Below are 27,916 nucleotides of genomic sequence, written 5' to 3'. Positions count from 1 at the left end.
ATTCGCTGGTCGTCACCGACCCAACTACTAGTCTGGCCCTCACTGGCTTATCTATGGGAGAGCGGACGGGATCCCGAGTTTTCCAGTGGTATGGTCATATGTGATTATCTCTTTTCAGTTTACAACCTATAACCTGACAATGAACTGCAGTGGAGAGTACTCGGTAGATGAGATACATGTAAAATGGAGAAAAGAATAAAATAAAATAAAAAATTGAAGACGTAATGCGCCTACTTCCTCCAATCTGCTCAAGTGATGATGATGATGATGATGATATTAAAAAAACGCAATGACATGACTGCCTGTATGTGATTTGAAGTTTCCTTCGACAGTGGACACAGGAATTGCCATATAAATGCCAGCTGGAAGTCATACCTGTACCGCTCCAAATCTGTCCTGTATGATCTTCGGTTCTATGGTATGTAGGTAGGCATGTAGGTAACCGGATCTTGCATGGTCTTGATCTTGTTGAATAGCACATGCGAGTATGGCTGTATCCTCTTCGGTGAAGGAGAATGGACAGAGAGGCGGTTGGGGGCTGAGGGCAAGGGCAATGGGCAGCGGCAGCGGCAGCGGCAGGGAAGAAGGTGATGTGAGGTTTTGCTTCCTGTGGTCAATATTTATTGGTGCCCATTCTTGGATTCACTTTCCCAAGATGAAGGGCGTTTGTGACTTGCCGCTGGTCTAGCCATCAACGTGCTAGAACTCATGAATTTGTGTGAATCTTGACGTTCGAAGACCGTTCTTGGATATCCTAATATTTAACAAGAAAATTAACAAAATTGGCTTCGAACTATAGGTAGGTAGTGTATATCTACCTCCGAAATGAGGGAGAAAACAGGAAGAAGCCTGATGTGGAAGTGGTGATTCACGGATGAAGTTACATTATTGGAAGAAAGGAGGGGTAAACGGGTTATGCATCTGCAGCTGTCAAACGCCAGCCAATCGGGGCGACAACCGACCACAAAAAGCCCAATTGCAGATATTCCATCCTCCCTTCTTTTCCTTCCTTGTCTGCGGATAGGCAAATGAACAGAACAATGTGATGAAATTGGAATATCCTTCCCTTCAGTGCACGGCAACCTCAACCCAAGCATCCTCTTTCCCCTTGACAGCCTCTCCCATCATGATACCGTACACGCAACAGTCGCCCACCCAAGTAACATGGTGCCGGTTTGCCCCTTCGCCTTGCTGATCCTCGGACTTCAAAGGCTTAAGCACAACTGGGAGTCTGCACAATTCGAGAATCCAGACTTCATCGCCAGGTTCACACGTCACGGGCCCGAACCCGACCTTGGCTCCTTCGGTGACGAACAAAACATGGTGTTGGAGATATGTGGACGCCCAGCTGCCCTCGTCCCCGTCAAAGGGATAATGGTCTGGGTTTGCTGCGTCAAGTTTGCCCGTCACCACGCCGAGATACTCCTGCATCCAGCCACCACTCAACCACCGCCTGCGTGATTCCTCACTTGCCGACGAGAAATATTCATGGCATCGCCCCATAAGCTCCCCATATCGCGCAGCGCTCGCTGCCAGAACCTGGTCGTCCGGAACCCTTTGTCTCCCCAGAACTTCGCGCTGCTCCACCACCGCGATCCTGTCAACCAAGAACCCGTCCAATCCAAGTACCCGTCCACTTTCGTCCAAAAGCCTCGGACCGCCCCCCACCATAACAGGTCCATCGGCGCAGTATTCATAGTAGAGTGACTTATGGGCCCAATAATCGGCTTCTGGCACTTGGACTGGTACCTTGTGTTCTTCCGTATCGAAGTAGAAGAAGCCATCTGACCATCTGTCTTGCGACCAGTCTATCACCCACGACGGGAGGCCCTCCAACTTGGCCCCTTCTCCCCGTCGGCCCATGAGCGGTTCAAGACTGTTGGATTGCTTGACAAGGGCCCATGAGACACGACAGAAGAGTGTTTGCGCATCCAAGGTGTAGTCGCACGATGGGATACCAGGGAGAAAAGCCGCCTCCTCCTCCTCCTCCTCTCCGGCCTCCTCTTCTTCCTCCTCCTCTTCTTTTTCCTCGTCATCGTCGTCGTCGTCGTGCTCCTCTTCCTCCTCCTCCTCCTCCTCCTCCTCCTCCTCCTCCTCCTCCTCCTCACCAACTGCTCGGCCTTTCAACCCCATCAACCCGTACACCTTATCCCTCAGGTCCGTGGATTTCCTATCGCGCCAGCGATACAGCGTGGATACAGGCTCTTCACCAGCAGACGAGAAACTGATACCCCTCATAACACAAGTCAGGTAGTTTAGCAGCTGTAACCTGTCAAACTCGTCTGGCATTAGATCGCCAACATGCTCATCTCGCCTTCCATCAGTAGGCCCCATGATTGCCTCAGACGCCATGTCAAACAGATGCCACGACATCTCACAGGCGCCCCAATACACCGTCGCGGCAGGAGGGAGGATCGCCTCTTGCACGGTCCATACTCGTGACCACCAGGGCGTTCTAAAGAGCTTGTAGAACGCTTCGGTCTCCCTCAGTCGCAACTCGCCATTCAGTCCCTCCTTTCCGTCATCTTCACCATCCTGAAACCAATCCGGCAGAGCCGGGTTAGGTACATCAATCCCACTGAACCTGGCGTCCATCGCTTCCCCTGCCGCGCTGATCCAAGCGATAGTGTCGAAAGCCGCTTGCGCGTCTTCCTCAGAGACACCTACATCTCGTGGATATCCCAGCCAGATATTACACTGGGTACATGAGGCGTAGATGCGGCGCATAAGATTGACTTGTTGGGTCTTTTCGACGTTGTCGGATTGATTGATGCATACTGCGTCTATCCATATCGTCCTTATACGGTCGGGAAATCGAAGCCGCCGCAGCGCTCGTAGGAGGCTCGCTGAGACTGGGAAAGAGGTATGGTCGATGAGGATTTGAGGCGCCTCTGTTTCTGGGTCGCTGCCGGCATCTTGCCACGCATAAGACAAAGTCTCGTAAAAAGGTATTTGTTGCCCTTCGCTAGGCTTCAGACTAATGACGCGGTAACTGCATGCTATCGGAGAAGACTTGTTTTCGGATGGAAAGATGTCGAGAAGTCGAATCTCACCAGCCGATGAATTGACCGGCGGACGAAGTATTTGATCCGGCGATGATTCCTCCGGAGTCTCCATGCCTGCTAATTATTCATGAGGATTTTGTGTGTTGTGTGGGATGACATATTGGTCAGACGATGGTTGAGCCCAACCTTGAGGCTTTTTGCCAACTCATGAGGCCCCACGAGTTGATCATTTCACTGGGTCTCTATGCGTCAAGTCAGCCTAGAATCATCACCCTTTCCCCAGTTTGTCCTAGAGACGCAGTAGCGTGTGGAGGAGCAAGCGCTTATCATTGCCCCAAAAGTTGACCCATAGCATTGCTGTTCGGCAATTGGCATGTCCTACATTGTCAATTGCAAGCCCTCTTCATCACTGGGGATTGGCAGAAATGTGGCAAGTGGAAAATACAATCGATGTTCGAATGCCGGTAGGACATGGGGCCATGATCAATACACCGGTACAGTACGGAGGAGTGGATCACCAAAACTCGGAGGTCGGTCGGCATCCGGGTCTCTATGTGGGTGTCGGTCGGGCCCGGTGATTGAACGGATTATCTGCGGACGGACCAGCCAAACTGATTGATTTTACAGTTTCAGAAGCCAACATTGGGAAATCATCCCGAAGTACACACCATAGCGGCTTTTCGGGAACAGTTTCCTGGTATATTCCCTTCTGTTAACCACTTTTTCTTATTGTTCACGTCAATACCAAGACTCTTGACGGGAACTTGATCCGATATGGACTACGACTGGACTACTCACCACGCATATGACTGTAACGTCGACGCTCTCCCCTCACCATCATTACGATGCGCATTCTCTACAATATGGTAGTTTCTCCAAACACACTCCTTGAAAGCCCCCCCCCCGCGGGCGCGCTCTCGGTGTTATACCATTGGTGGGTCAATTCTTGTTGTAATTCCAGCAGCAGTTCGGAAGATGGTGCCCCGTTTGTCAATAGAGTACTCCTCGATCAAGCTAGATACCTTAAACTTGGCCTGTCACCACCATCACCATATGTTTCTATTAAGGCCCATTGACGCGCGTCTTTTTTCTTGGCGGATCAACCCAAGATTGTCCATATTGCCCTGTCGGTATCATCTTCCCCAACGACTTTGGAGAACTTATCCTCAAGGGTAAGAGTGGATCGTGCAGCCTCCGTCCCCTGTCCAGCTACCAGATACAGTATGATGAAACGTGGAGAGCCGGATCGCCAAGTCTATCTTCTATCTGAACCTGGTTTAATGGTTTTTTTGGTTTGATGCCACACCCGGATCGAGACGTCGGAATATCCGAACGTCTGGTTTGAGTCCACATGGCTACCTAGGTGCGACGAAACGGGTTCACAAGTTATGACTTGGGTCTAGGTCAAAGGAAGAGCCGCATATAGGAACAGTATATATACTGGAGTTGAGACCCGGATGGAAAAGGAAAGAGGCTCGCTTGTTGTCAGACAGAGGTTGGACAGTCAGCTCAAACTTGAACTCGACAAAGACCAAGATGAAGACCTTTGCGACTCTTTTGGCTTCCATCGGCCTGGTGGCCGCTCACGGCTTTGTTGATAACGCCACTATTGGTGGTCAGTTTTATCAGGTATGAATACCTTATGAATACCTTCATCTTGGACTATACTAGGGAAAACTTGCTAACAACCTCACAGTTCTACCAGGTAACACCATCACCATCACTATGACCCCCGACTTGTATCCCAAAAACTCACACTTCATACAATATGTAGCCGTACCAGGACCCCTATATGGGCAGCGTAAGTTTCCCCCCTCCCTTTACACTTATCATCCCAAACCTTCCCATCCGCTCCTAACTTTCTTCCCCTCCCATCTTCTATAGCCGCCCGATCGAATTTCCCGCAAGATTCCCGGCAACGGCCCCGTCGAAGACGTGACTTCCCTCGACATCCAGTGCAACGCCGACGCCGCCCCGGCCAAGCTTCATGCGTCCGCCGCCGCCGGATCGACCGTCACTTTGCGCTGGACCATCTGGCCCGACTCGCACGTGGGACCCGTCATCACCTACATGGCCCGCTGTCCCGACACGGGGTGCCAGGACTGGACCCCTAGCGCCAGTGATAAGGTTTGGTTTAAGATTAAGGAAGGTGGAAGGGAGGGGACTAGCAATGTTTGGGCTGCTGTGAGTTTTCTTTCTTTTCTTTCTTTTCATTTTTTACTTTGCTCGCTTCGCTCGATCTTACCCATCCTTGATATGGAAAACGTTTATTAATACTGACGACAACGAAAAGACCCCCCTCATGACCGCCCCGGCCAACTACGAGTACGCCATCCCGTCCTGCCTTAAGCCCGGTTACTATCTGGTTAGGCATGAGATCATTGCGCTGCACAGCGCCTACTCTTATCCTGGTGCTCAGTTTTACCCGGGATGCCATCAGTTGCAGGTTACGGGTTCGGGTACCAAGACGCCCAGCTCGGAACTGGTTAGTTTCCCGGGCGCGTACAAGAGTACTGATCCGGGGGTCACTTATAATGCTTACCAGGGTGAGTTTTTTTCCTTGCTTTCTTGCTTTTCTATTTGGGAAAGATGAGGAGTGGGGTGGGGAGGGTGAAGAAGGGAGAGGAGATATGAAAGTGATTGCTAACGGTGATGTGATGGAAACAGCTGCCACTTATACCATCCCTGGTCCTGCTGTGTTTACTTGCTAAGTAGGCAGCCAATCCCCAAAGGAGGCAAGGGAGGCTTGCTTACCACATTAACTTGTTTCAATTTGAATTCCCTTGCACGGAGGTACTTCTACTTTCTACAGAGTCGCTTAAGGCCTGGTTGAATCAAACGGGTCGCCCTTCAAGTACATATCTACACCTTTTCTTATATGAAATGTGCAACTGTCGATGCTTGTACATAGGAAACTCAGTTAGCAATACGAATATGCACACAACTCTTCGGTGCCTGCCAACGATATAAATCCGCGTGTCAACATCACCATGCTTACATTGTCCCGCAGTAGACAATTACCTGATATTTAACCGAAGATGACTTATCCAAGTCATCTAAGCATAAGACACTCCAACATACTTCATCAACGACAATTAGTAATGAGGTTCAATCTCGGCAGCACTAAGAAGAAAATATAACGCAGCGCTCAAACTTCATGACACAGCCTGCTTGTATGTTCAAGCCAGTGCCGACTAGAGAGCCGCAAAACACTTTCAGACTCAAACTCTCTCTACCAATGGTGTTTCCGTTGTGCTTCATAATGCCCACTCCAACCCAATATCATCACATACGACCATAGATAGTAGAAAACTCGGGATCCCGTCCGCTCTCCCATAGATAAACTACCAATCGCCTGACTAGTAGTTGGGTCGGTGACGACCAGCGAATCCCAGGTGTTGTATGTCTTTTTTGGGCTGGTTTTCTCTTTTTTTTTTTTTTTTCCCCCCGGGATCTTGACCGCGGAGACGATAAGTGTGGCGTGTGATGCTAATTGCTTGCGGGCCAAGAAAGGCGCAGATAGCAAAGGATCTAGATGTACTCACAATCTGAAAAGCAGACTCTCGCCGACTTCTCCCTCGGGTTTGCCGATTCCCAGCGAAGTCTTCCTGTACAATACGATCAAAAGCCATAACACGCCTGCATCCAATCCTACACACCCTCTCCTAGGTAATTGGTGATCGCTTCCAGCTTCCCACATCACCCCAGTACCAATAGAGAGACTGTAAAATGGATATCTATCTGTATGCCATTGATTTTGTGCATATCAGCCTCAATAATCTGCAACTTGGCCTCTATGTGCAATGGCTATCCTCCTACCTAACTCCGCGGTGTTATCCCGAGAAGCGAGCAGGTGGTCCCCCTTCTCATGAGGACGGCTATCAGTTTATACAAGCTCATGAACCGAATGACATGGTCCACATCATTGTGTGCAATTCATTACTGAGTTACAAAGGATCCACAAGATCAAAGTTCCTTAGGTATCTAATGTTATACATACAATTAGATGGTGATGGAAACTTTGAAAAAATGACAAGTGCATAACTGCGATGAGGCGTTTGTGCTTGAGTCCAGATTCTAGACAGTGGGCTCCCGCGCCGACATAGTTCGCGCAGCTTACTGTTCAGTAAAAAAAAGAGAGAAAAAAGTCGCGAAGCAAGATATCCATAGGGAAAGTCCGTATGTCTGCTTTAGATACCTAAATAGACAAAAAATATCTCTAGAGAGGCCGGATCGATGCCTGCGTATTGGTCGGCCAAGAACTAGGACGATGGAGATGATCCTCCTCCATCTGGCTAAGAAGCTGGTGCTGGTGGTGTTCCCTCGAGAGTCTTTTTGACGTTCTCCAGTTCGCTGACTGCTTGCGCTTGACGGTCGATGGTGCTTGGCAACGTCCAATGTTAGAAGTTGTCCCACAAGAAAAAAAAGAAAAAAACAAAAGAAGTCTCAAGGCTCATTGAAAACGAGATGTGAATGGCGGCTCATGTTTGAGATGCATGAGATGGGGAGGTAGGTACCTAGAGGTATGGATGAATTACCTTTGTAGCTGCAGTATTTTGAGTCCCTGTATGAGCAAGATGTGCGAGTCCACATCAGCCACGATGGAGGACACTGGATGATTTTTAGTATCAGTCATGAGCTCTGAACTTCAATTTTGGGCGGTTCTTTTTCTCCTTTCTCTTTATCTTTTTCCCCCAGAAGGGCGAGAGTGAAAAGACAACACACATGTGCACTTACACTCCTGGTAATTTTCCTCCAATTTACCCGCAGCCTCTCGCGCTTCTCTCCGATTGTAAAGTTGTCTCCAGACCGACATTGACGCCTCGTAAAAGCCCTCCACATCCCATTGCGATATCAACCGTCTCGTAGCTCTTGCGTAGCCAGCGGGGCTAATCTGTTCGGCGAGATGGTTCTCAATAGCTTCTGTTTCGTTGACGTTGACCTTTCCCTGGTCATAACAATTCTGAACATCCTTGAAAATCTCGCTTAACCGTTCTTCTGGCTGCTTGTCTTCCAGGTCGGACCTTTCTCCGGAAGCATGGCCGGCATGGATTTGATCTCTTCCAAAGCCGACGAAAGATGGATTAAAGAGCCGAATGTAACGTATCTTCTGTTCCAAGGCGTTGAGAGAATTCCTCCACCCCCTTTTCCGGAGTTGGTTGACTATGCTTCTTTCGTTTTGTAGAACTCGGACAATCACAAGATTGAGCGCCGCGAGAGTGAAAGTGAGGAGGCCGACGATGTTTGCGGCTGTGGAGAGTTTGCTGTCCTGAGGCTCAGAGTCGTCAGCCATATTGCGATCCTGGAGAGATGGTACCCATGCATGCAAATGATGTAATGATATGAAGAAACGAGTTAGTGAAGGGTCCTGGACAATTGACATCGTTAGGAGGAAGGTCGAGTTGCGTTTTGATCTATATACGGCTATCGCTGAACAAGGTTACAAGGACATGCGCCGGAACAGTCCACCACCACGGGTCAACCTCAGTCCACACGGACCGCAGCCTGCACGGGCCCTTTAGAGTCACAAGCCATAATGACCCAAGCAAGCCACTCAAGCCAATGGCAAGATACCGGAAAGACGGGGAGGCGGACAACCATGCGCTGCTGTCCGAGTACATTGGTAACGGATTGTGACCTGTTGTGCCCATAGCCGGCGGAAATAGGCACGAAGAAGCTCGACGATTCTTGATTCTTCTCGAGAGGGGTGTTGTGGAAGTTGCGGCGTTGGAAGAATGATGGGTAGGAACACCTCGGACTGAGTGGGTGAAGACGAAGAACAGGTTTCGGGTTGCGAGAGGCCTGTCGTTCGAAGGTGTCAGTTGCGGGCCGTTGATACTGGGGGTTCAGTCGGTGCTATATATCTGACGGGTTGGCGCTCGATATGCGGTCGATGTGTGGTTGCTGCATGGCCGATGATATTGGACTGGGGCCTCTGTCCCCGCTAGGCTACCGGAATCCAGTCCAAGCTGAGGTTCAAGAGGATGCCGTGCATCTTTGAGGATCCCGTTCGACGGCGGCGGTGACGTTTACAGCTGGGTACTGCCCTTGATCGTACGCAAGCGACCGGACAGATAGCTGTCTGTCCGAACATGACCTGATGCCTGTGCCAAGGACATTTTAATGCCCCAATTTCATCCACCGTCAACGAGAAGGCTTGTAAAAGCCAGATCCAGATGCGCTCAGTTTGATGTGTTGTAGTCCAAAGAAACCGAAATTAGCAGACAGAGAAAACCGAGAGATGCCTACAGAGATAAAAACACAACTTGCCGAACCCTCCTGATGCGGCAGAAAGAATTTGTCCCTTCCATAACGCCACAAGCCATAGCCATTTTGAGGACCATGTTTAACAAAACCCAAGAACCTGGTAAAGCAACAAGTCTTTCTTCCGCTCCCTTTCCTTTCCAAGCAGCGCCAGCAGCAGCACCACTGGTTGGTGTCTTCGTCGTCGTCGTCGTCGTCACTCCTTCGCAACCGCTTAGTAGCCACCACGACCACCGCGGCCGCCACCGCGGGAGAAACCGCCGCCACCACGGCCACCACCACCCCTCGAGAAGCCGCCGCTGCCACCGCGACCGCCGCCCCTGCTGAAACCACCACCGCCGCCGCGGGAGAAGCCACCACCACCACCACCGCGGGAGAAGCCACCACCGCCGCCGCGAGAGGAGAATCCGCCACGGCCGCCACCGCGGGCACCACCTCTGGGACCGCCACGACCACCAGCACCACCACGGCCAGCCTTCTTCACCTTGGGGGCGCCGAGAACCTTGGGCTTGGGGAGGAAACGCTCGAGAGGGAGGAGCTTCTCGGAGCCGACGAAGACCTTGTCGCCGGGCTTGAAGGAAGTAGCGACGATGCCGGTTTGGGGCTTGACGGTGAAGTAGACCTGAAAGAAGGAGGAGTGTTAATTCGATGTGCTCTGATTCATGTTTCGGGGGGAAGTGCGCACCTGGTTGAGAGGACCGAGGACCTCATCGATCTTGCCGATGGGGGTCTTGTTCTCAAGGAAGACCTGAGCGTTGAAATGGGGAATCTTGGGGTTGGTGGACTTGTAGAACATCTCGCCCTCGACGGCGTGCTCAAAGGTGCCGAGCTCGAGAACCTGGGCGGGGGGACCATCGTCGCGCTGACCGAAACCACCACGGCCGCCTGTTGTAGGATAACTATGTTAGTTATCATTGAACATTGTAGAAGAAGTATGGGTGAAAAAGTGAATCGCCCTGAGTGGCGCCAATGGTTGACGGCAAAGTGCGACCAAGGCGACGACATCAAGGTGTGCGATAACGGTTGATAATAGAAGAATGATGCGGCGTACCTCTGAAGCCGCCACGGCCACCACGGTCACCACCTCCTCCACGACCTCTGAAAGACATGATTTATTGGTTGGGTTGGGTTGTTTGTTGAAATGGGAATACGGCAAGGGTGCGTCTTGCGTCTCCTCGCGCGTCAGTGAATTGGAGGACCGTCGGGTTCGGAGTGAGATGTTGACAATCGTTCGTTCGCCGGCGCAGACAATTGAAATTTTTCCGTGTTCCTGGAAGACTGAAAGAGTAGCAATTTTTCCCGGCCGGCAATCGTCTGCAGACGTCCCCCACCCCACCTGAGCCAGCCCACTTTCAAACGGTTCCTGGCGGCGCATTGGCTCAATGCGAATTGTGGATGGACCGGGGTCAGTGGCTGCTGTGGACTGTGGGTCCGTGCCCAGGGCCCTAACAAACGCGAATGTGGGGATTTCGACATCACTTTGTGCAGCCCTGTGACTTTTGACGGGAACACTTTCCGACTTCATCGATGCATTTTTACAGCTTCAAGTACAGCAGCATTTCGCCTCATTACACTACACGACGCTCTCAAATTACTGTAATCGTATGGACATACTTGACCTCACCGCCCTCAACCCGAATCTCATGGCTATCCGGCATATTCCCCAGCGCATCAAACGAGCACAGCACGTCAACCGAACCCATCACCTCATCGATGACATATCGCCGGTATCCGTTGCGCTTTGAACTGCCTCCTCTCGGTAACTGACCACCACACGGTCTGGTATACTGCGACCCTTCAACACGCTCACAGTCGGCTCCCCATGGGATACTATCAGCTGCCTTTGCATCCGTCCACATGTCGAGATACGCATCCCCAACCTTTCTCAGCAGTTCTCGACTTGGCCTATTCGCCGCCGTCTCGATGACACCCCAGTTCTCCTTCTGGATGTACCCGAGCGTCTTTTGGGCGTTGAAGAACAGGGACCCCGTCGTGGCGGCGATGGTGTCGATGGATGAGATGGTTGATGTGTCACCATCGGCTGGATGACGGATCTGGGTTGCCGTGACATAGGGCTTGGAGTTGGAATCGCTCGCCAATGAGATGATCATGGTGTAGCTGGCGCAGGCAATGGTGTCGGCCGTTGATCGGTTGAGGCTGATGTTGTGCGATTGGCTGAGGACGCCGCGCTTGATGTCGGCTGCCTTGTTGTTCTCCTGGTAGGTAAAGTTACTCGAGGCGTGTTTAAGGCCGTCAAATTTGCCGGCGGAGAAGGTGGCTACATAACTGTGGGCTGCTGCTAGCAGTCCCTCCCGGACACACTCAGCGAACACAAAAGTAATGAGTGCAAGGAAGCAGACGACGGTGAACCAGACCGTGTCTTTGGCAGATCTGGACTGCATCTTAATGTGAAAGGTAGGTGTTTGGCCGTGATTCGAGTAGCTGTTTCGGCCATGGACAACTTTGGTTCAAGCTGCCCGCCTGAGTGGCTAAGTACTCACTTCCAGGAGCCGATAGCTTCTGCCGATCGTTCATTTTCGACACCGTTTCTTGTGTAGGCTTGCCGTGGATAAATGGAGAGCATTGATTAATTCTGCGGGGGGGCACTTTACCCCAGAGATATCACTTGCTATTCTTGCGATTTCCTGATATTGGCTGGCTTTAGGCTTTGTATCCTGCTCTAGTCTACCTACCATTATTCCAGCATGCTTTCAACGCAATATTTTCAAAGAGAGCCGGATATTGGATATGGTAGGAGAAATGAAAGAAGGGACTGAGCCAATACGACCCTAACCCTTGAATTGCATGGCTTCACAAGCCTCGGCATGTCTCCGACTTTGTTAGCGGGGCAATTCACCCAAACAAAGCGAAAGCCCAGTCCTCAAATTCAGATCTCACCACCATTCCACATCAACAACATATCAGTCAGAAGCAGAAATGACTGGCCCTCTACCTGGACAAAAGACCGTCTTGATCACTGGGTACGTTTATTGCGACGTCGGTTTGCTTTGCCGGAGTGTCCGTGATATGCCCTCTATTCTAGGCGCTCCAATTGTCCAACACATCAATGATCTTTTCATAGCAAATCGCTGACATTATCTTATAACAGCTGCACGCCAGGCGGCATCGGTCATGCCCTCTGCCTCGAGTTTCACAAGCAAGGTGTGTACCGGCAGCTGCCCGTTTCCGGAGCTACAAAGCATCCCGCCCATTGCTTTCAGTTCGAATTTTATCAAACAAAATACTAACAATCTCACCATGAAGGCGTCCATGTCATCGCAACGGCCCGCAACCCAGCCGTCTTGGCCGAGATGGCCGACATGGGCATGAGCACCCTCGCCCTCGACGTCACCAATGCCGAGAGCATCAAGACCTGCCACGAGGAAGTTGCCCAGATCACCGGCGGCAAGCTTGACATTCTCGTCAACAACGCGTACGTTCTGTTCCTCATGCTGCCACACGGTCCCCCATTGTTTACTTTCCCCCTTTTCCCATTAAGGCTTATCCATCCACCATCTATCCCTACTAACCCTCACCCCCCCCCTTCAACCAGCGGCCGCACTCACACCCACCCCGCCACCGACATCGACCTCGACGACGTCCGCGAGACCTTCGAGACCAACGTCTTTGGCGTAATGGCCATGTGCAAAGCCTTTGCCGACCAACTCATCGCCGCCCGCGGGTTAATCATCAACATTGCCTCTCTCGCCGCCATCACCCCTTATGTCTTTGGGAGCGTCTACTGCGCCACCAAGGGCGCCGTGGTCTCGTACTCGCGCACGCTTCGCTTGGAACTCAAGCCCTTTGGCGTGCGCGTCATGACCACCATGACAGGCACCGTCCGGTCCCAAATTGCCTCCAAGACGCACCGCACTCTGCCCGAGAACAGCCTCTACATGCGCGTCAAGGAGTTCTTTGAGCGCCGCTTGACGTTTTCGCAGAACAACGCGACGGTGGGCACGGAGGAGTATGCGAGAAAGCTGGTGAGGAATGCGCTGAAGGGTGAAGCCCCGCTGATTTTGAGGAGCTGGTTTGGCAGGGCGGATTACTTCTGGGCTGGTGGATGGGCGAGACTCGTTTGGGCTGGTACCTTCTTTGGAGACTGGTTGTTGGATTTGGTCATGTATCGCATGTTCAAGATGAACGTGTTGGAGAGGGTGTTGGCGCAGGAGGAGGCGCAGAAGAAGTTGAACTGAGCGAAGTGGGGAAGAGGAAGTGGCGGCACCACTTTGGTTGTTTGTGGTCGGTGGCTTGATATCTGCACAAAGCCTGTTGGGCACCAATGGGTGAGTACTCTGGCTGACCGGTGACGGGCTGATTCAGCCTTACAGCGAGCGTTTCTTGTGTCAAATGTGTATTCGTACACGCCAGTCTGTCGGAGCCTTTACTCTATTATCTATTCCATGACCTCGAACCAAGGTATATCGTTGAGACATGACTGTTACCTTGATCAAATCCTGTTTTCAGTCTATTAACGGCCCTAACCACCTGCCCTGCTCAACAATAATCACAAGCATGTGAAACTATTCACAGGACAGCAGTTTTTCCACAGCCCCGAACATTGTTAACCTCATCATCTAGGTAGCTCTTTCGGCCTATTGATAGTTCGGCTTCTTCGGCGCAAAAGATTGTTGTTCGTGGAGCAAAGGATCAAAGAGCGGGGGAGTTTGCGCGCGTGTTTCAAGTTTTTCGATAGGAGTGACATTCTCGACACAAAACGAGTCGTGCCTGGAACTCCAGCAAGTCCACCTGAAGACGTAGACGTAGTGGACAAAGTCTCCTTCAAAACTTGTGCTTAGTCACTGCCAATATATCATCACAAGAAACCAGACAACATGGACTTTACCGAGCCAAAGTCAAAACGCGCCTCAACGCATCAACAAACCTTCGCCATCTCGAACTCCGCTCACTTTTTGGCTCCTCTCGCTTCTCAGCCATGATCCGCACCCCACCTCGCTTCCGTTGTTCACGCATCTTTTTCTTCATACGTATCTTATTCTTGAAACCCCGTGGCTGAGTTTGGGCCTCTTCCACAAGCTCCCGGAACCCTCTTGCATCTCCTTCCTCTCCTCCATCGTCCGTCTCTCTGCCGCCCTCATCCCGCTCTCCCATCGACCCCTCCCCCGAGTCTATCGGTGATTCCGGCGACTCCCCATTTTCATCATCGCTCAGGTCCATCTCCATAGGCGACCTAATATCCCGCCTCAACCCGTCCGGGTCCGTAACAACCGGCGCGAGAGCTCGAAAGGTTCTTCTAGGCGGGTTCGGCACCTCGCGGTAGTTTCCACCAGGTCCGGTTCCACGAATACGTATGCCTCCTACAGCTGTTTCTGCTGGTTCTTCCAGATTCTGCAGGTGTTTTGGCAGGTGTTGCGGGTCGCCAACGATTTTGAACTTGAGTGTCACGGTGTCGTCGTCAATCCATTTGGGGTGTCTGTCCAGGTAGACGAGTTGCTCGATCAGACCGCCAGCTCCAACAACCATTTGGTGCGGGATCATGTCCTCTTCGCGGTCAGAGTGGATGCTTTCTTGATCGCTGGCGGGTTGTGGTGCTGCTACTGTGACTGATTCCTGTTCATATACTGGTGTTCCTGATACCAGTGGTGGCAGTTCTGATGCTTCTTTGAATGTATCTACCTCTACTGGTGATGATGGATTTGATTTCAATGATTCTACTGGCGATGGTGGCCGTAGTACTAATTCGTCTCCTACTGATGGTGGTGGGATCGGTGGTGGGCTGGGTGAACAGTGGCCGGGCTCCGTGGGGGTATGCAGGGGTGCTTCAGGCGGGATGGGTCCGTTTCCGAACATTTCTAGCCATGTTGATCTCGGCCTAAAGCCGGCGGACATGGAGTCGGATGAATCGGTGTCATCGAAAGTAGAAGTTTGACTGATGTGTTGTGGTTGTGAGCTACTTGGACTATCATTGCTGGACAAAGGAATGACAACATCTGTGGGGTCCGCGGGAGATGGCGGCCCAGACATATGGATTAGGGGCGTTCGCCGACGACCCGAACTATGGTACGTTCGGTGGTGCAGTTCGCCCACGTGTATGTAATCTAAAAAATCCTCGTCAGCCAAATAGTCTTCGGAATCCAGTTCGTGTGACGCTGTTAGTAGTGATGCATGTGGTACCATGCCATGGTTGTAGGGGGTTGACGGGCCCGTGTGGTAGCAAGGAAGTTCTTAAATGGTCACCAGTGGTGACGGTGCCAGATCTTCGTAGGAGGAGGGATTGAACGAATATGGCGGTGGTGTTGAATGATGAACTTGCTGTGGCATGATACCAGGAATATACGTGGCTGACAAACCCGGACCGTCCAAAGTCATACCTGAAGGGGGCGGCGGCAAATAACTGCACGAGCCTGTTGGTTGATCTAGACGCCGTGAAGTGATTTCAATCTCGACTTCTTTCTTGATGTTGTTCTTCCGGAGCTGGTATCGGAACGACAGTCTGAAGAGGGTCACAACATGTCAGAGGAGAATTCGAGTCCAGATCGTGACGGGAAATGAGACATACTTCTCTCTTCCACGAGGGAAAACACGAAATTGACGTGCAGTATTCCAGCAGACTTGCTTTCCCCAGACCCATTCCTGCCCAGAGACGACAAAGTAGTCCTGACTCTTCCTCCCATGCGTGGTGTGCTGAAGGACATTCACACCACCCACTCTGACCTTTACCTTGAAAGCAGACTCGTTGCAGTCTCCGATCATGCGAATTGCAAAAGCCTTGTCATCTGTAAATCAAGGTATTCTTTAGCATAGTGCCTATGAATTGATCCCTATCGGTGTTAACCGAAAGGAGTAACTTACCTTTGATGGCAAGGAAGTGGCTTCTACTTCCCTCCTTTTGCTTCTTCTTGTCTTTGGCATTATCCTCTGTTGGAGAACCATATATTGTGAAGGGAAAGTTATGGGGCCCTGGAGAGTTCTTTATGGTTTCATTTACGTCTGTCCGGGGCTTGCGAACTCGTTGAAAGCGACGTACTGCATTGTCGCTCACTCTGGGGACTTCGAAGAAGGCAATTGTGAAAGTATCGGTTCCAGAAGAGACAGTGATCGACTGGTCATTACTTCGGGTTAGTTTGATCGCCTTGTCGACAGACATCATGGGTTTTGAGGAGGTGTGATGGACATGAGGACGGGAATTTGTTCGTTACCAAGCAATGATGGATCAGCTGGGGGTGCGCTGGGGAGATTGAGTCCATATAGATCGGGGCTCCTCAGACACGGGCAGCTCATAGCTGAGCCTTGTTGGTGGTCACACCGTGGAGCTGGGTGTTGGACATCATAGCTGAATGACTCAACGGCATAGTATTGCGGCTGATGTGCATGGCAGTGTGTCACAGAAGAGGCGAAGTGTTAGAAGGATCGCCGCAACTGGATCGTTGTCAGGAAGAACAATCCGGGAGAGGGAGATAATCCCGGAGGCTGGAATTGATGCAGGACTTTGAGAGTGGTGGGGGACGACTGCGCCGCCTCAATTACACAGCCATTCGATCTGTGAGCGTATAATGCAGCCACCAATGGCGATACTACCACTCAATCCTCATGGCTTGAAGCTCTATTGGACGTTGACACCTCATATTTTGGCGCTTTTCATGATAGTTGTCTAACCATTCCTTGTTCCGCCCATCACCTGAAATACTAAACACTTCGTTTTCATCGCACTTCCGCGGCTCTTGCCGTCTTCCAAACCTTCAAACTGGTTTAACCGTTCAATGCTTATCTTCTCAGCCCTACCTCAACCAAGGTATCGTCTTTATCAGAAAGCAGGATGTCCGATGACCAAGGCGACAGTCCTTTGTCCACTATCAGCAATGTGGTTGGTCTGTTGACATTCACTCTGGGACTTCTCACACTCGTTGTTACCTTCCTGTCTATAACACACAGCGCGGAAAGGGAAATTGAAGACATACGCGAAAAGTTACAGGCGAGAGAAAGCCACATTCGTGAGATAGAATTCCACTTCAGGAGACTCGACAGAGAGGCGCACTCGGACTGGGAAGGCAGTCAGAGTAAAATTGACTTTCTCATGACCATCGAAAAGATTAAACACCATCATCAAAAAGCAACAGTTGCGCTTGATGAAAATAGCAAAAAGCATTACTGGTGGTGGTATAATCGACCTGACGGTAACGTAACCTACCTGGCACCTTCCTCTCCCCACCGAAGGGACTGCTAATCGAAGCTTGCAGTAATGGGTGCCGTGGCCGCGATCGAGACACAATTCCAACATCTGAACACCATCCAGTTGACATTTCTTCTCATGTAATCCTCCTTCATCATTTACCTATTTTGTCGAATGGGGCCCTCTGTTAACGCTGATCCTCCACATCAGTACCACGAGAACCCAGCAAGACCATATTGATGGACTTGAAGCGTCCTTTGGCGAAGTAAAACGGGAACTAAGGTCCGACCAACCTCTACCACTGCATCCTTTTCAAGATCCTAAGCTAACTGTTCCGCGCTGACCCAGAAACCGCTCAGACTCTTAGCTCGCTAAAGAAAGCCCATCCGTCCAAAATCATCCCAAAGGCGAACCCCTTCCATCACGCCTTCCCAACAGAGTCGACCACACTCAAACCCGCCTCCCCTCACAAACCAAAAATGGAAACTCCATCACCGGCCCCTTCTCCATATCCCCCTTCCCGGGCTCACTCTCCACCCTTTTCTGCAATACAAACCCCCTCTCAACTTTAACCTCCTCAAACCCCACCCCCTTCAATATCTCCTCCATTTCCTCCTTGGTAATCCCATGCCTCTCCACCCCATCCATCTTAGCCTCCGGGTGAAACCTCCTCGCTTCCGGTCCGAAATTCTCAAAGTCCGTCGTCACCACCCTACCAGTGCCGGGTTTCAGGGTACCACAGATAGTTTTGAACAGCGCCGCAAGATCAGCAACGTGGTGCAGCACCAGATGCGAAATAACCAAATCGAACTTGCCCTCCCACGCCTCCCCCGTGACAGGATCGATCTTGATGATAGGGTCCTCCGGGTCCTCAAGGAGTGCTGCAACTGGCCGGACATTCTTCACTTGCTCATAGGTACCGCCAGGCGATAACTTGTGAGTGAGAACGTCAATCATACCCTCCGCCGCATCAACGGCTGTGAGGGAGCGGACGTGGGGCGCGAGAAGGAGAGATAGCAAGCCAGTGCCGCAGCCGATTTCGAGGACGTTGAAAGATGATAGTTCTGAGGGAGGGGGCAAGCGGGAGAGGTAGGATTCGAAGGCTAGGGAGGTGGCGAGTTGGATGGAAGGGTTGGAGTCCCAGTTGGCGGCGTCGGCGTTGAAACGCGCATTGCCGGTGCCGGTGATGATTGGGTCTGTGGTTGTAGTGGCGGTTGAGGATGCCATGGTGGGTAGGTGAGTGGTTGGTGTTGTGGGTCTAAGGCTGAAATTGGAGTTGAAATTATGGCTATGGTTGAGTTTGAGTTTGAGGATGTAAAAGTGTTATCAAGTCGTCAAGATGAAAGGAGGGGAAGTTGGAGAAGGAGGATATTACTAAGCGAACTGGGTAGCATGTAACTAGCGTATCAAACCCCCTCTCCTGCCTCCATGGATGAAAGTTTCCTAGAATAAGCGTCGTTGGGGGTGTATTGCTTTTCAGCTTTGAAGATGCTGAGTGGTTGGTACCTTAATCTAAAGCCCAGGCACTAGATAGGGGATGCCATGATGAATGAGATGGCGTAATATACGATCCTCTGTACGGTATTCTTGGTCGGTAGCCGTCGAAGGAGGCAGCTGTAAGACGAAGTATCATTATTATCATCGTAGAAGAAACACCCAAAAAATAATGATTCCCTATACCACCAAAGTGTGTACCCCTTTCTACCTCAAGTTAATACCACACATGTAAACAAATCAGCCTTTCAAGGACACCACTCCACCAGCGTCCACACATCACCCTTACTTTCTTTGACCGTGTCCCCAACTTCCTTCGTCTTTCCTGGCTCTCCCACGCTGATCATCTCAGGAATGAGCGCCTCCGGAAACACCAGGGGCTCATCCAGGTAACTCCCATCCTTCTCATCCACTTTCCGTTTCTCCTCGCCACCCACATAACCCTTAACCCTCGCCTCCAACCTCCATACACTCTCTTTATTCTCACCACCCGCCCACTTCCACCGCTCACACAACAACTCATTTCCCCTCCTCGAAATTCCCTGAGCCCACCTTCCCACCTTCACAACCCTCCCCTTCTTATTCTTCAACTTATCATCCAACTCCCAAACAACACAATTCACATACAGAGGCTCCGTCGCCCCTTCCTCATCCGGTACCCAAACCTCTTCATACTCCTCCTCTTGCCCACTCTCAGGGTTAACCATCCTCCCCTTTTCCAACGCAAGCTTCTCATTCCCCTCGCCAGGAATCCGGTACATATCCCCCTCATCAGCCGCCGCCTCGTCGGGACTTGGCCCACCCCCCGCCTCAGTGTGCAAAACCCTAGAATCAACCCAATGCGTCCACCTCCCCCTCATATACGGGTGCTTCCCGCTCTTCAAATCCGCGGTCGTCCCATTGACCGTACGCCCATCAGGCAGAATCAGTTTTTGCCCATAATACCCGATGGTAGGGCGGGTGGAGGTGTGCGTGGAAGTGCCGGCTATGGCCCAGTCCATGCGGGAGAGGGGAAGAGTTTTGGCTTCTTCGGCGTCGGGTTCGGACCCAGTGTGGGAGTTGGGGTTGATGAAAACGGAGGTGTGGTTGGGCGAGGAAGGATCTTCTTTGAAGATGCGCAGGTCGACGAAGCGGCCGCTGGGAGAGGTGAGGACCATGGTTGAGGTTGGCTCCGACGGTGGGGGAGTGTCGCTGCTGGAGGAGGGGGAGGAGCTGGGGATCCAGCGGATGGAGTGGCGGATTGAAATGTCGCTTTTTTGTTCTGGGGCCATGGTTGCGGTTTTTCTTTTTCTGATCAGCTTTGATATGCAGGCTCTCGATTAAGAGCGTTTGAGAGTGAAATGAACGTGTGGTGGGATGTTTGGTGCGAGCTGATGACTTGGGTGAGATGCATGAGGGGTTGCCGAGCTGATCCCTCCGATATGCGGCGCTAGCCGGCCTCCGCCATCACACAGTCATTTACCCTAACCCTCGTGATAATTGTTTACCAAGCCCCTGAATCCTTCAACAGTTTGTAGAGTTTTGTGTTAGAAAGGATGGCTCGATTGCAAAGACGAAGATCCTGGGAAAGTTAACAACGGTCGCTACTACTCAGCCATATCCTGAATTGTCAATATCATCTTTGGATCATTGTGAATGCAAGAGTGACTGCGCGCCCCGGGGGGGGGTTGTTTTTCTGCCCGACGACGACAGGTTTTGCACTTAACTTCCACTCGGAAACAAAACATTACATACTCTCATACATCCCATCAACATCTAGCGCTTTACATCTCCTTAGTTGACAAGCACTCAGGCAATACAAGAGGGATCAGGCGGTAATTCTCGATCAAAAAGAAAAACCCTCCTACATTGATCACTTTCCGTCCGCGGCCCGAGATTCTGGTTGGTTGGGATCTATACCGTTGTTGTGGAGAATTCAAATGTGTCGACTGATGACCAAGGGGCGCCATTGACTGAGTGATGAAAAGGTTCTTCTGGCACAGTCCCGGCAACTTGATACGCCGAGCGCTCAGTAGGCAACTCGGGTGTCGTGTGAGCCCCAAGAACGTGAACCTCGTGGATCTCATGGTAGATGGGCAACTCGATAACGAGTGGCTCCCAGAGGATTGGTGGTCTGCAATCGAGTCAGAAAGACAGACTTGTATGTGTGCGTTTGTTTGACGGGAGAATCCTGAAGTGTTGTCAGAGATTGTTACCTTTGATATCTCTTCCTGATCACTGATCAAAGCGGTGGATGAAGGAACATCTAGGCGGTAGTCTGACGGAAGCGAGAGCGAGACTGCCCATCAGCGAGAACTTTCTTTTGTTCCAAGTTGTGGCTCCCCGCTCCGTGACCCCAGTTCGCTCCGGTTTGGAGGCACCTGCCGTCTGCTACCAGTCTTCCCAACGAACCTTCCCTTCTTGAAAATGACAACAGACCGAACAGAGCATAAACTTGAAGAAGGCACCAAGCCAATGCTCTTTCCGAATGATGTTTCCCTCCCTCGCTCAATTCAAGTTAAACCGATTGCTTTGGACGAACTCCTCTTCTACATTTCCATCCATCATGTCTGAATTCCTCGTCTTGTCTTTGATACGATCATTGTGTCCAAACTTCCTATAACAGCCGCCACCTTACCCAATCATCGATAGATCGATCACTTATCTACTCCAATATTCCCTAGTACGCCCTGATCTTGCCTCCTAAACCAATTCTATATATCTCGGATTCAAGCACCCTCTTGTGACCCTCTTCGCTGACCTCCGAGTCCAGCTATTTGCCATCTAACCGATCACGACTCACCCCGCTCACATCTTGCAAAGGGAAACCGAAGAGCTTACCCCCATCGAAGAGAAACAACTCCGCAAACGCCTCATGTTCCTTCGCTCCCAATCTCGCACTCCTCACCGTTCTCCTGCTCTGCAACGAAGACCCTCGGACACCGAGCCTCTCGTCATCGCCTCTGGCTCCGGGACCCAGGACCACACCCAGAGCAGCCCCGCTCGCACCAGCCTCGTGAACAACCTCAACAGCAACGGCTCCTGCACCTACTCTGACGACGACGGTGACTACGACCAGCAGCAATCATCCTCTTCGTGTCCAAACAACATGAGCCACAAACATCCTCACAACCTCTTGAACAGCAACAGCAACAAACTCTGCCACAAACGCTCAACAACTTCCACATTCAATACCTACTCCACGGCTCCCACGGCTCCCATCGCCTCCTCCAGCAAAGTAGACGTAACCAACCCCTTCGAAGATCCCTCCCACATCGTCAACGAACCCTCACCCTCCGGCTCTTCCACCCCCTCCACAATCCCCTCCGATTCATCTACACCCCAATCTCATCCTCTCTACCGAACCAATCCCAACTCGAACTCCTTTCACCCTCATCCTCACCCTCCCCATGCCATGCATAGCAACCACGGCCTAGACGGCACGGTCAGCGCCAACGCCGGTTTCACCGCCGGCACCACCGACCATAGCTTGCCCGTCCCGGTAACCAACAAGCGAGCCCACACTAGTACTACGATCTCGTCAAGGAGATCGGGCAGGTCGACTTCTTCCAAACTCTCGAGGAGGGTGAAGAAGTTACCACGGGCGATGAGGAGGGTGGTGAAGAGGTTTCTGAGACGGGTGACGGGGAAGAGCCGGAAGAAGGAGAAGATGAAGGTGACTTGGACTGCGCCGCAGGTTTGAGGCCGAGAAGCCTCAGAGGGAGGACATGTAAGGATGGAAAGAGGTGGGGGTTATTGATGGGGAATAACATTGTTGCTGGTGAGATCAATTGGTCGCTTGTTATGGCCACATGCGATTCGTGTAAAGACATGGGGAAATGGGGCATGTCACAGGTGTTGCTTGTTTGTGACTTGGGACAGATGCACGAAAAAGTCTTGGTGTTTGGTATCTTTTGTCGACCGGCGGGAGGCTATTATCCCTGGGGAACTATCCTTTTTCGTGGTTCTGTGGGCGAAGCTACGCAAGAATATGCGAATGGTTTAGTACATGGATCGTGATGGTAGAAAAAAAGACAGAAAGAGACGCATTACTCACTTTAAGCAGCTAAGAAGTAGATTGATACCCTCAAAGAGACCTTTGGCAAAAGCAAGCATTAGAGAAACCAACAAGAAAATCATGAAGACGACAGAGAAACGAGAGAACGCGAAGCAGTTTGGTGACAATACAAGACATTGATCGCATTGCGACAATGTCCAGCTCTAGTTGTATTCCCTTTTCCTCCTCCACCACCACCTGGTCCAGCCCTTCCAAATATCCTATCCTATCCTGTCCTATTCTAGCTCCCTTCGACACGCTCGCATTACCAAATTGGACATTACCACTAGTATAGTACACAGACAAAGAGTTTTTGTTAGATCCCCCCAACCTTCCTGCCTCTAAACAAAAAAAATCAATCGACTACTGGAAGAAATTACCCCCCGGAGCTGAAATATGCCAGTACCTTGAAAAGATGATGAGGTGGATATCAAGTGATAAGAATGAAAGAGGAGATGAAAAAGAAAAGGAAAGAAAAAAAAACATAAGAAGGGCATCATGATATATATATGTGTGTGAAAGTGCTGCTGACGTTGCGTGACAGTCGTATGATGATGATGATGATGATCGAGAAAAGAAAAGAAAAAGAAAAAGAAAAGAAAAAGCCGTTAATGCAAAAAGATGGAGAAGATCGCCCCCCAAGCCCAATGATGGTCCCAAAAAAAAATAAGCAAAAAAAACAACAACAACGAAATCCCGGCCATATGACCATATGACCATATGACCAAATGACCATCCACCGTCCCCCCTTTCCAGCAGATATCCAACCGGAACTAAACTAACCAAAAAAGGTGTTGGAGACAAAGAGGAGCTCAGCGGGCTCGCTCACTACGTATCCTTCGGACCTCCTCCTCCTCCCAGTCCAAAACTCATCCCCATACTCATCCCCAACCGATCCATCGTGCCCCTCCTATGTCCATGCCCATGTTTACCCCCATTGGCCCCACTCCCATCCCCTTTCCCCGTCCCCGTCGCTCCTCCCCTCTCACTCAACACCCCCGGGTTCTGGCCCGTCACCCGCCCCCAGTCCTCCCACTCTTTACTGATCTCCATCAACACGCCCGCCATCACCTGCGCGCTAGCCATGAGTCCGTGACCTTCCCCTTCTAGAATGCGCACCTCGCACCTCCTCATCATTTTGCCCAACCACTTTACGTTTTCGACAGGTACTCTCGTATCGCGACTGCCGTGGTGGATCACGACAGGGCGGGTGATGTCCACGTAGCGAAACCCAATGGTGTGCCGACGCTCTAAGCAGACCAAGAGGTCCACGGCCGGGTTAGCGCCCGTGGTAGCTAATTGCCAAATGGCGTGCGTGAGGCGGTGGTCGTACTGCTGTTGGCGTTCGCGCTCGGCTAGCGCCAAAGCGGCGGCGACGTCGGCGTCTGAGAGGCCGCCCGAGGTGGAGTGGCGGGAGTGGTTGTTGTGTTCGTCGACGCCGGCGAGGTTGGAGGATTTGGAGCGGGTGTGGCGGTGACGGTGGCTGCCGCCCCCGATGCCCTTGTTGCTGTTGGTGATGGTGGGGCGGATGCGGTCCATGTCTTCGTCTGCGCCGGTTGGTTCGGTACTGATGATGCCGGAGGAGGTGGCGGGGCGGTCGGAGTCTTTGTTTTCTATTATGCCTAACGAAGAAGACTTGTCCTTTTTCTTGTCGCGCTTGGCGCGTTTTTGTTTGGGTAGGGAGGAGGTGATGCTGGAGCTGGTGGCGGCCATGAAATTGCTGTTGGCGACTTTGAGGATGGGTGTTGGTAGTGCTCTTAGGATTTTTTGGCTGGTAGGGATGGCGTTGGTCGGTGGTAGGGGGTTCTGAGAACCACCTCCGATGACGTTGATTTGGGATGGGGGAATCCAAGGCGCGAGTAGATGGATCTTTCCTCTGATGTGTTGGGGCATGCGTAGCGCGGTTGCTAAGGCGTAGATGGCGCCAGCGGAGTGGGCGAGGATGGAGAACTTTGTGATTTTGAGAGCTTGACATATGGCATAGACGTCGTCTGTTGAGAATTAGCATTTGGCACCTGAAAACCATTAAAGAAAAAAAAACGTACCAGGCCAGCCCAGTGGCGTCGTGTTACCATCACTATACGGCTCACTATCACCCACTCCAGGTCTATCAGGGGTAATCATCCGGAGCTTCAACGTCAAAGCCAGCTCGTCGTAAAACGCGGTAATATACCTCGTCAGACCCATGCCCACACAGCAGAAAACGGCACTCCCATTGGGATCGCCCACTTCGCTGAAGCTGATTACGCGACCTGTCTGCGGATGCCGGATCTTCTGGCTCAGTCGGGGACTACATAGGTAAGCCTCGACCGTGTCGTCGATGCTGTCTGCGCTTTTTGGCCTCTCGTATGTAACATGCGGTCCAATTCCCTCTGTCGAAGAAGATTTGTCAGGATTTCCAGGTATAATAGCGTCGGAGAGTCGTTTAAGCTTACTGCTAGCCCGCTTGTTCTTATTATCTGAATTCCCGTTGCTATCACCGTTGCCAACCAAAGAATCTGGGTTCAAAAAAGCTGATCTTCGTTTCGATTTTGGATCTGCATCGCGATCCTGTGGGCGTGACTGGGCGATAGCGGGAGAGGGTGCAACTTCGTCGGTTTCGGTCTCTGGGAACATGTTGACTGTAGGTGTGGATAATACTGGTTTCATGTGTAAGTCCGCAGAGAGGCGTAAGGGGTCCAGCATCTTTCTTTGGCGTCGTTGCGGTTTTTCGGTGCGTGGCTCGGGGAGCTCGCTGGGGTGCTCTTCGAGTTCGTGAATGGTGTCGTTTGCGCCAGTGTCGCTTTCCCGTATCGACTTGCGCGACGTCCTGGTAGACGACCGCTTGTGTTTCTGTGACCTCCTCAACGATGACTCCCTGGTTGGAATGCCTGGCGGGGAGCTCCCAAAGCCGCTTGGAGGTTCCCAGTCCGTGGGCAACTTGGGCGTAGAAGGGATATCGCTGGCTGGTTCCTCGCTGATAATACTCTCCACCGACAACGGATCGAGACGGGGTGTCGAGCTGCCGCTTGTTGTGCCCGTTCCAACCAGTCCTGTGAATGAACTTGCAACTAGTGCCGAAATACCGATAACGCTCGTCCTCTTTTCGATTTCTTGTTCGCGCAATCTCTCCTTGCTGCTCATGTACATCAACCCGCGCTGACTGCGACCTGCTGTCCTCCAATTCCAGCTATCGGCGGATTTCTGTCGGCGCAATGGTTTGGGGTCAGTGCCCACGGGCGAAACTGGTTCGCTTCCTCGTTCGATGCTCAGCTTGCCAATGCTTTCGACGCCGGATGCAAGGGATGCCTTGCTCGATGATCGCGACAGTGCGCTGCTGCTACCGCGCGAGAGCAAGCTCCTAAAGCCGGAGGGTTCGCGAGTGTGTGCGGGGCTCTTTGGTGATTTTGGGCCCTTGGAGGACACGGATATCTTGGAGGTGGGACGAGATCTGCCAGTCCGGACAACGGGAGGGCTTGCAGTGGCCTGGTCTACGGGGACATCTTGGTGCTGCCACTGAGTTTCGGAGGGCTTGGAGAATGCGCCGTAGTCGACACCGAATGAACCCGATTTGGCGGTTGGGGAGGAGTTGAAGGACAGGTCGATGGGGCTGTTGGGGCCTATGGACTCGAGATAGAAGGGCGACTCGAAATGGGTGCTCAGCGGGCGTGATATGGAGGAGAGGGATGTGATGAGGGACGAGATGACCTCAGGAGAGGCGGTTTGAATTGGTTGGTTGGGATCCCTGTCTCGGTTGTGGTTGGCGTTGTTGGCGCTGGCTGCTAAGCTGGCGGCGGCGGACGCGTGGTCGGTGCGTGGGTCTTTGTCTTTTCGTTCGGGCGTTCGGTTGGGATCTCTCCGGTGGTTTTCCAAAGTTTGCCTCCAAGTTTGTCCACTTGTTTTCTTTTCCGTCTCGACTTTCTTATTCTCGTCCTGCTGATCAGCGAGGTTTCGAATGCGGTCTCGTTCGCGGGATCGTCGGGGGATAGGAGGTGCTGCTGCCAGGTAGGCAGCCGGCTCGGGCAATTGCTGCTGCTCCATTATTCTAGGTAGTTTAAGTTACTGAAAGGTTGACGACGACGAGAATGGCGGTTCCCAAGTTTGCTTACATTATGGCGGGCGGCTGGGGACGTCGAGCCTCCAAGCTAACTTCTCCTAGCTGGGGAGCGGCCGTGTGTACCGAGTCGTGCGTTATATTGGAATGTCAGAGTCGTTGTATGGTTCGTCGATCTTGGCAACCAGTCCCTCTCGTAGTTGTGGTTGTGCTTGTACTCCCGGCTTTCTGGACCATGACCTTCTCCCGCTGCACGTCGCTGGGCGGCATAAGCTGCAAGCAATCAACTTTGCGTCTGCAGGTACGTCCAAGCAATTATTGGGTTGGACCGATGAGGTGGGATGGAATGGCAAACTTCTTTTTGGCTGGCTATGGTAGGGACCAATCGAGATCGAGTCGTCGCAAAAGTCACAAGTTGACTGCTGATGCTGCCACCGAGAGGGTATTAGGTGAATAAATATTAAAAGTTAGAAAAGTGTTGCTGTCTCGTAAAGCCAAGTCGGAAGCACCGAGCGAGTATCGTAGCGAGATATGATATTAGGTAGACTGGCTGTGGTAGTTACGTCGATATGGTTGGTACAGTATGTCGAACGGGCAAAGCGGAAGTGAGAGCGAGGAAAAGGTAGGTAGGTAGATCGGTAGGCGCAAAATCTCTGGATTCGTTCCTCCTCAGACCACATCAATATCGACAGACGGCGCTAGAAGGGTGGGAAAAAAGAGGCTGGAAAAAGAAATGAGATGAGACGCGGCAAGATGAAAAAAAAAAGAACCAAAGTGCCGGACCCCAAGGCCGACAAGGAAGCCCAAAAAAGAGAGGAGTTCGAGTCTCGCCGAATCTGAACAACGACCCCGGACACATGTAGAAATCTATGAACCCTAATCCCGGACTGGTCACTTCCCTCACACAAGGGGGAAAAGGTGCAAAAAGAGTACTGGTACGTATTGGGCGCAAT

General features: G+C 51.7%; 11 protein-coding genes across 11 annotated transcripts; 3 read left to right on the top strand and 8 right to left on the bottom strand.

Annotated features, from left to right (window-relative positions):
- Positions 1-1,068: 1,068 nt before the first annotated feature.
- On the bottom strand, positions 1,069-3,117 carry NEUTE1DRAFT_144985 (uncharacterized protein; the record flags this gene model as incomplete). Its single annotated transcript, XM_009850850.1, has 1 exon — positions 1,069-3,117. The coding sequence occupies one exon, from the start codon at positions 3,115-3,117 to the stop codon at positions 1,069-1,071; it is 2,049 nt and encodes a 682-aa protein (XP_009849152.1).
- A 1,424-nt stretch (positions 3,118-4,541) lies between these two features.
- NEUTE1DRAFT_78324 (uncharacterized protein) lies at positions 4,542-5,939 on the top strand (the record flags this gene model as incomplete). The annotated part of the gene is made up of 6 exons (XM_009850849.1): positions 4,542-4,634; positions 4,702-4,710; positions 4,780-4,806; positions 4,890-5,189; positions 5,299-5,551; positions 5,673-5,939. 6 exons carry the CDS (start codon positions 4,542-4,544, stop codon positions 5,714-5,716), a joined length of 726 nt encoding a protein of 241 aa, XP_009849151.1.
- Positions 5,940-6,237: 298 nt separating this feature from the next.
- Positions 6,238-6,429, bottom strand: NEUTE1DRAFT_38184 (uncharacterized protein; the record flags this gene model as incomplete). The annotated part of the gene is made up of 1 exon (XM_009850434.1): positions 6,238-6,429. A coding segment is annotated over one exon (192 nt), but the record flags the coding sequence as incomplete, so codon positions are not given.
- Positions 6,430-7,300: 871 nt separating this feature from the next.
- NEUTE1DRAFT_99046 (uncharacterized protein) lies at positions 7,301-8,298 on the bottom strand (the record flags this gene model as incomplete). Its single annotated transcript, XM_009850848.1, has 3 exons — positions 7,301-7,388; positions 7,544-7,616; positions 7,743-8,298. 3 exons carry the CDS (start codon positions 8,296-8,298, stop codon positions 7,301-7,303), a joined length of 717 nt encoding a protein of 238 aa, XP_009849150.1.
- Positions 8,299-9,169: 871 nt separating this feature from the next.
- Positions 9,170-11,671, bottom strand: NEUTE1DRAFT_120772 (uncharacterized protein; the record flags this gene model as incomplete). Its single annotated transcript, XM_009850847.1, has 4 exons — positions 9,170-9,891; positions 9,955-10,154; positions 10,321-10,367; positions 10,884-11,671. 4 exons carry the CDS (start codon positions 11,669-11,671, stop codon positions 9,484-9,486), a joined length of 1,443 nt encoding a protein of 480 aa, XP_009849149.1.
- Positions 11,672-12,193: 522 nt separating this feature from the next.
- Positions 12,194-13,701, top strand: NEUTE1DRAFT_116281 (uncharacterized protein; the record flags this gene model as incomplete). The annotated part of the gene is made up of 4 exons (XM_009850846.1): positions 12,194-12,250; positions 12,379-12,431; positions 12,534-12,702; positions 12,823-13,701. The coding sequence occupies 4 exons, from the start codon at positions 12,207-12,209 to the stop codon at positions 13,463-13,465; spliced, it is 909 nt and encodes a 302-aa protein (XP_009849148.1).
- Positions 13,702-14,111: 410 nt separating this feature from the next.
- Positions 14,112-16,377, bottom strand: NEUTE1DRAFT_120770 (uncharacterized protein; the record flags this gene model as incomplete). Its single annotated transcript, XM_009850845.1, has 5 exons — positions 14,112-14,974; positions 15,017-15,454; positions 15,557-15,723; positions 15,790-16,006; positions 16,083-16,377. The coding sequence occupies 5 exons, from the start codon at positions 16,375-16,377 to the stop codon at positions 14,112-14,114; spliced, it is 1,980 nt and encodes a 659-aa protein (XP_009849147.1).
- A 1,473-nt stretch (positions 16,378-17,850) lies between these two features.
- Positions 17,851-18,663, bottom strand: NEUTE1DRAFT_78316 (uncharacterized protein; the record flags this gene model as incomplete). The annotated part of the gene is made up of 1 exon (XM_009850844.1): positions 17,851-18,663. The coding sequence occupies one exon, from the start codon at positions 18,625-18,627 to the stop codon at positions 17,851-17,853; it is 777 nt and encodes a 258-aa protein (XP_009849146.1).
- A 353-nt stretch (positions 18,664-19,016) lies between these two features.
- NEUTE1DRAFT_78313 (uncharacterized protein) lies at positions 19,017-20,211 on the bottom strand (the record flags this gene model as incomplete). Its single annotated transcript, XM_009850843.1, has 2 exons — positions 19,017-19,719; positions 19,840-20,211. The coding sequence occupies 2 exons, from the start codon at positions 20,163-20,165 to the stop codon at positions 19,143-19,145; spliced, it is 903 nt and encodes a 300-aa protein (XP_009849145.1).
- Positions 20,212-21,748: 1,537 nt separating this feature from the next.
- Positions 21,749-22,576, top strand: NEUTE1DRAFT_38912 (uncharacterized protein; the record flags this gene model as incomplete). Its single annotated transcript, XM_009850472.1, has 1 exon — positions 21,749-22,576. The coding sequence occupies one exon, from the start codon at positions 21,749-21,751 to the stop codon at positions 22,574-22,576; it is 828 nt and encodes a 275-aa protein (XP_009848774.1).
- A 1,182-nt stretch (positions 22,577-23,758) lies between these two features.
- NEUTE1DRAFT_40909 (uncharacterized protein) lies at positions 23,759-26,950 on the bottom strand (the record flags this gene model as incomplete). Its single annotated transcript, XM_009850568.1, has 4 exons — positions 23,759-24,921; positions 24,976-25,302; positions 25,366-25,569; positions 25,996-26,950. 4 exons carry the CDS (start codon positions 26,948-26,950, stop codon positions 23,759-23,761), a joined length of 2,649 nt encoding a protein of 882 aa, XP_009848870.1.
- Between the last annotated feature and the right edge of the window lie 966 nt (positions 26,951-27,916).

Source organism: Neurospora tetrasperma (assembly GCF_000213175.1).
Source record: "Neurospora tetrasperma FGSC 2508 unplaced genomic scaffold NEUTE1scaffold_2, whole genome shotgun sequence".
NCBI classification, from domain to species: Eukaryota; Fungi; Ascomycota; class Sordariomycetes; order Sordariales; family Sordariaceae; genus Neurospora; species Neurospora tetrasperma.
This window is presented reverse-complemented; position numbering and strand designations above follow the sequence as displayed.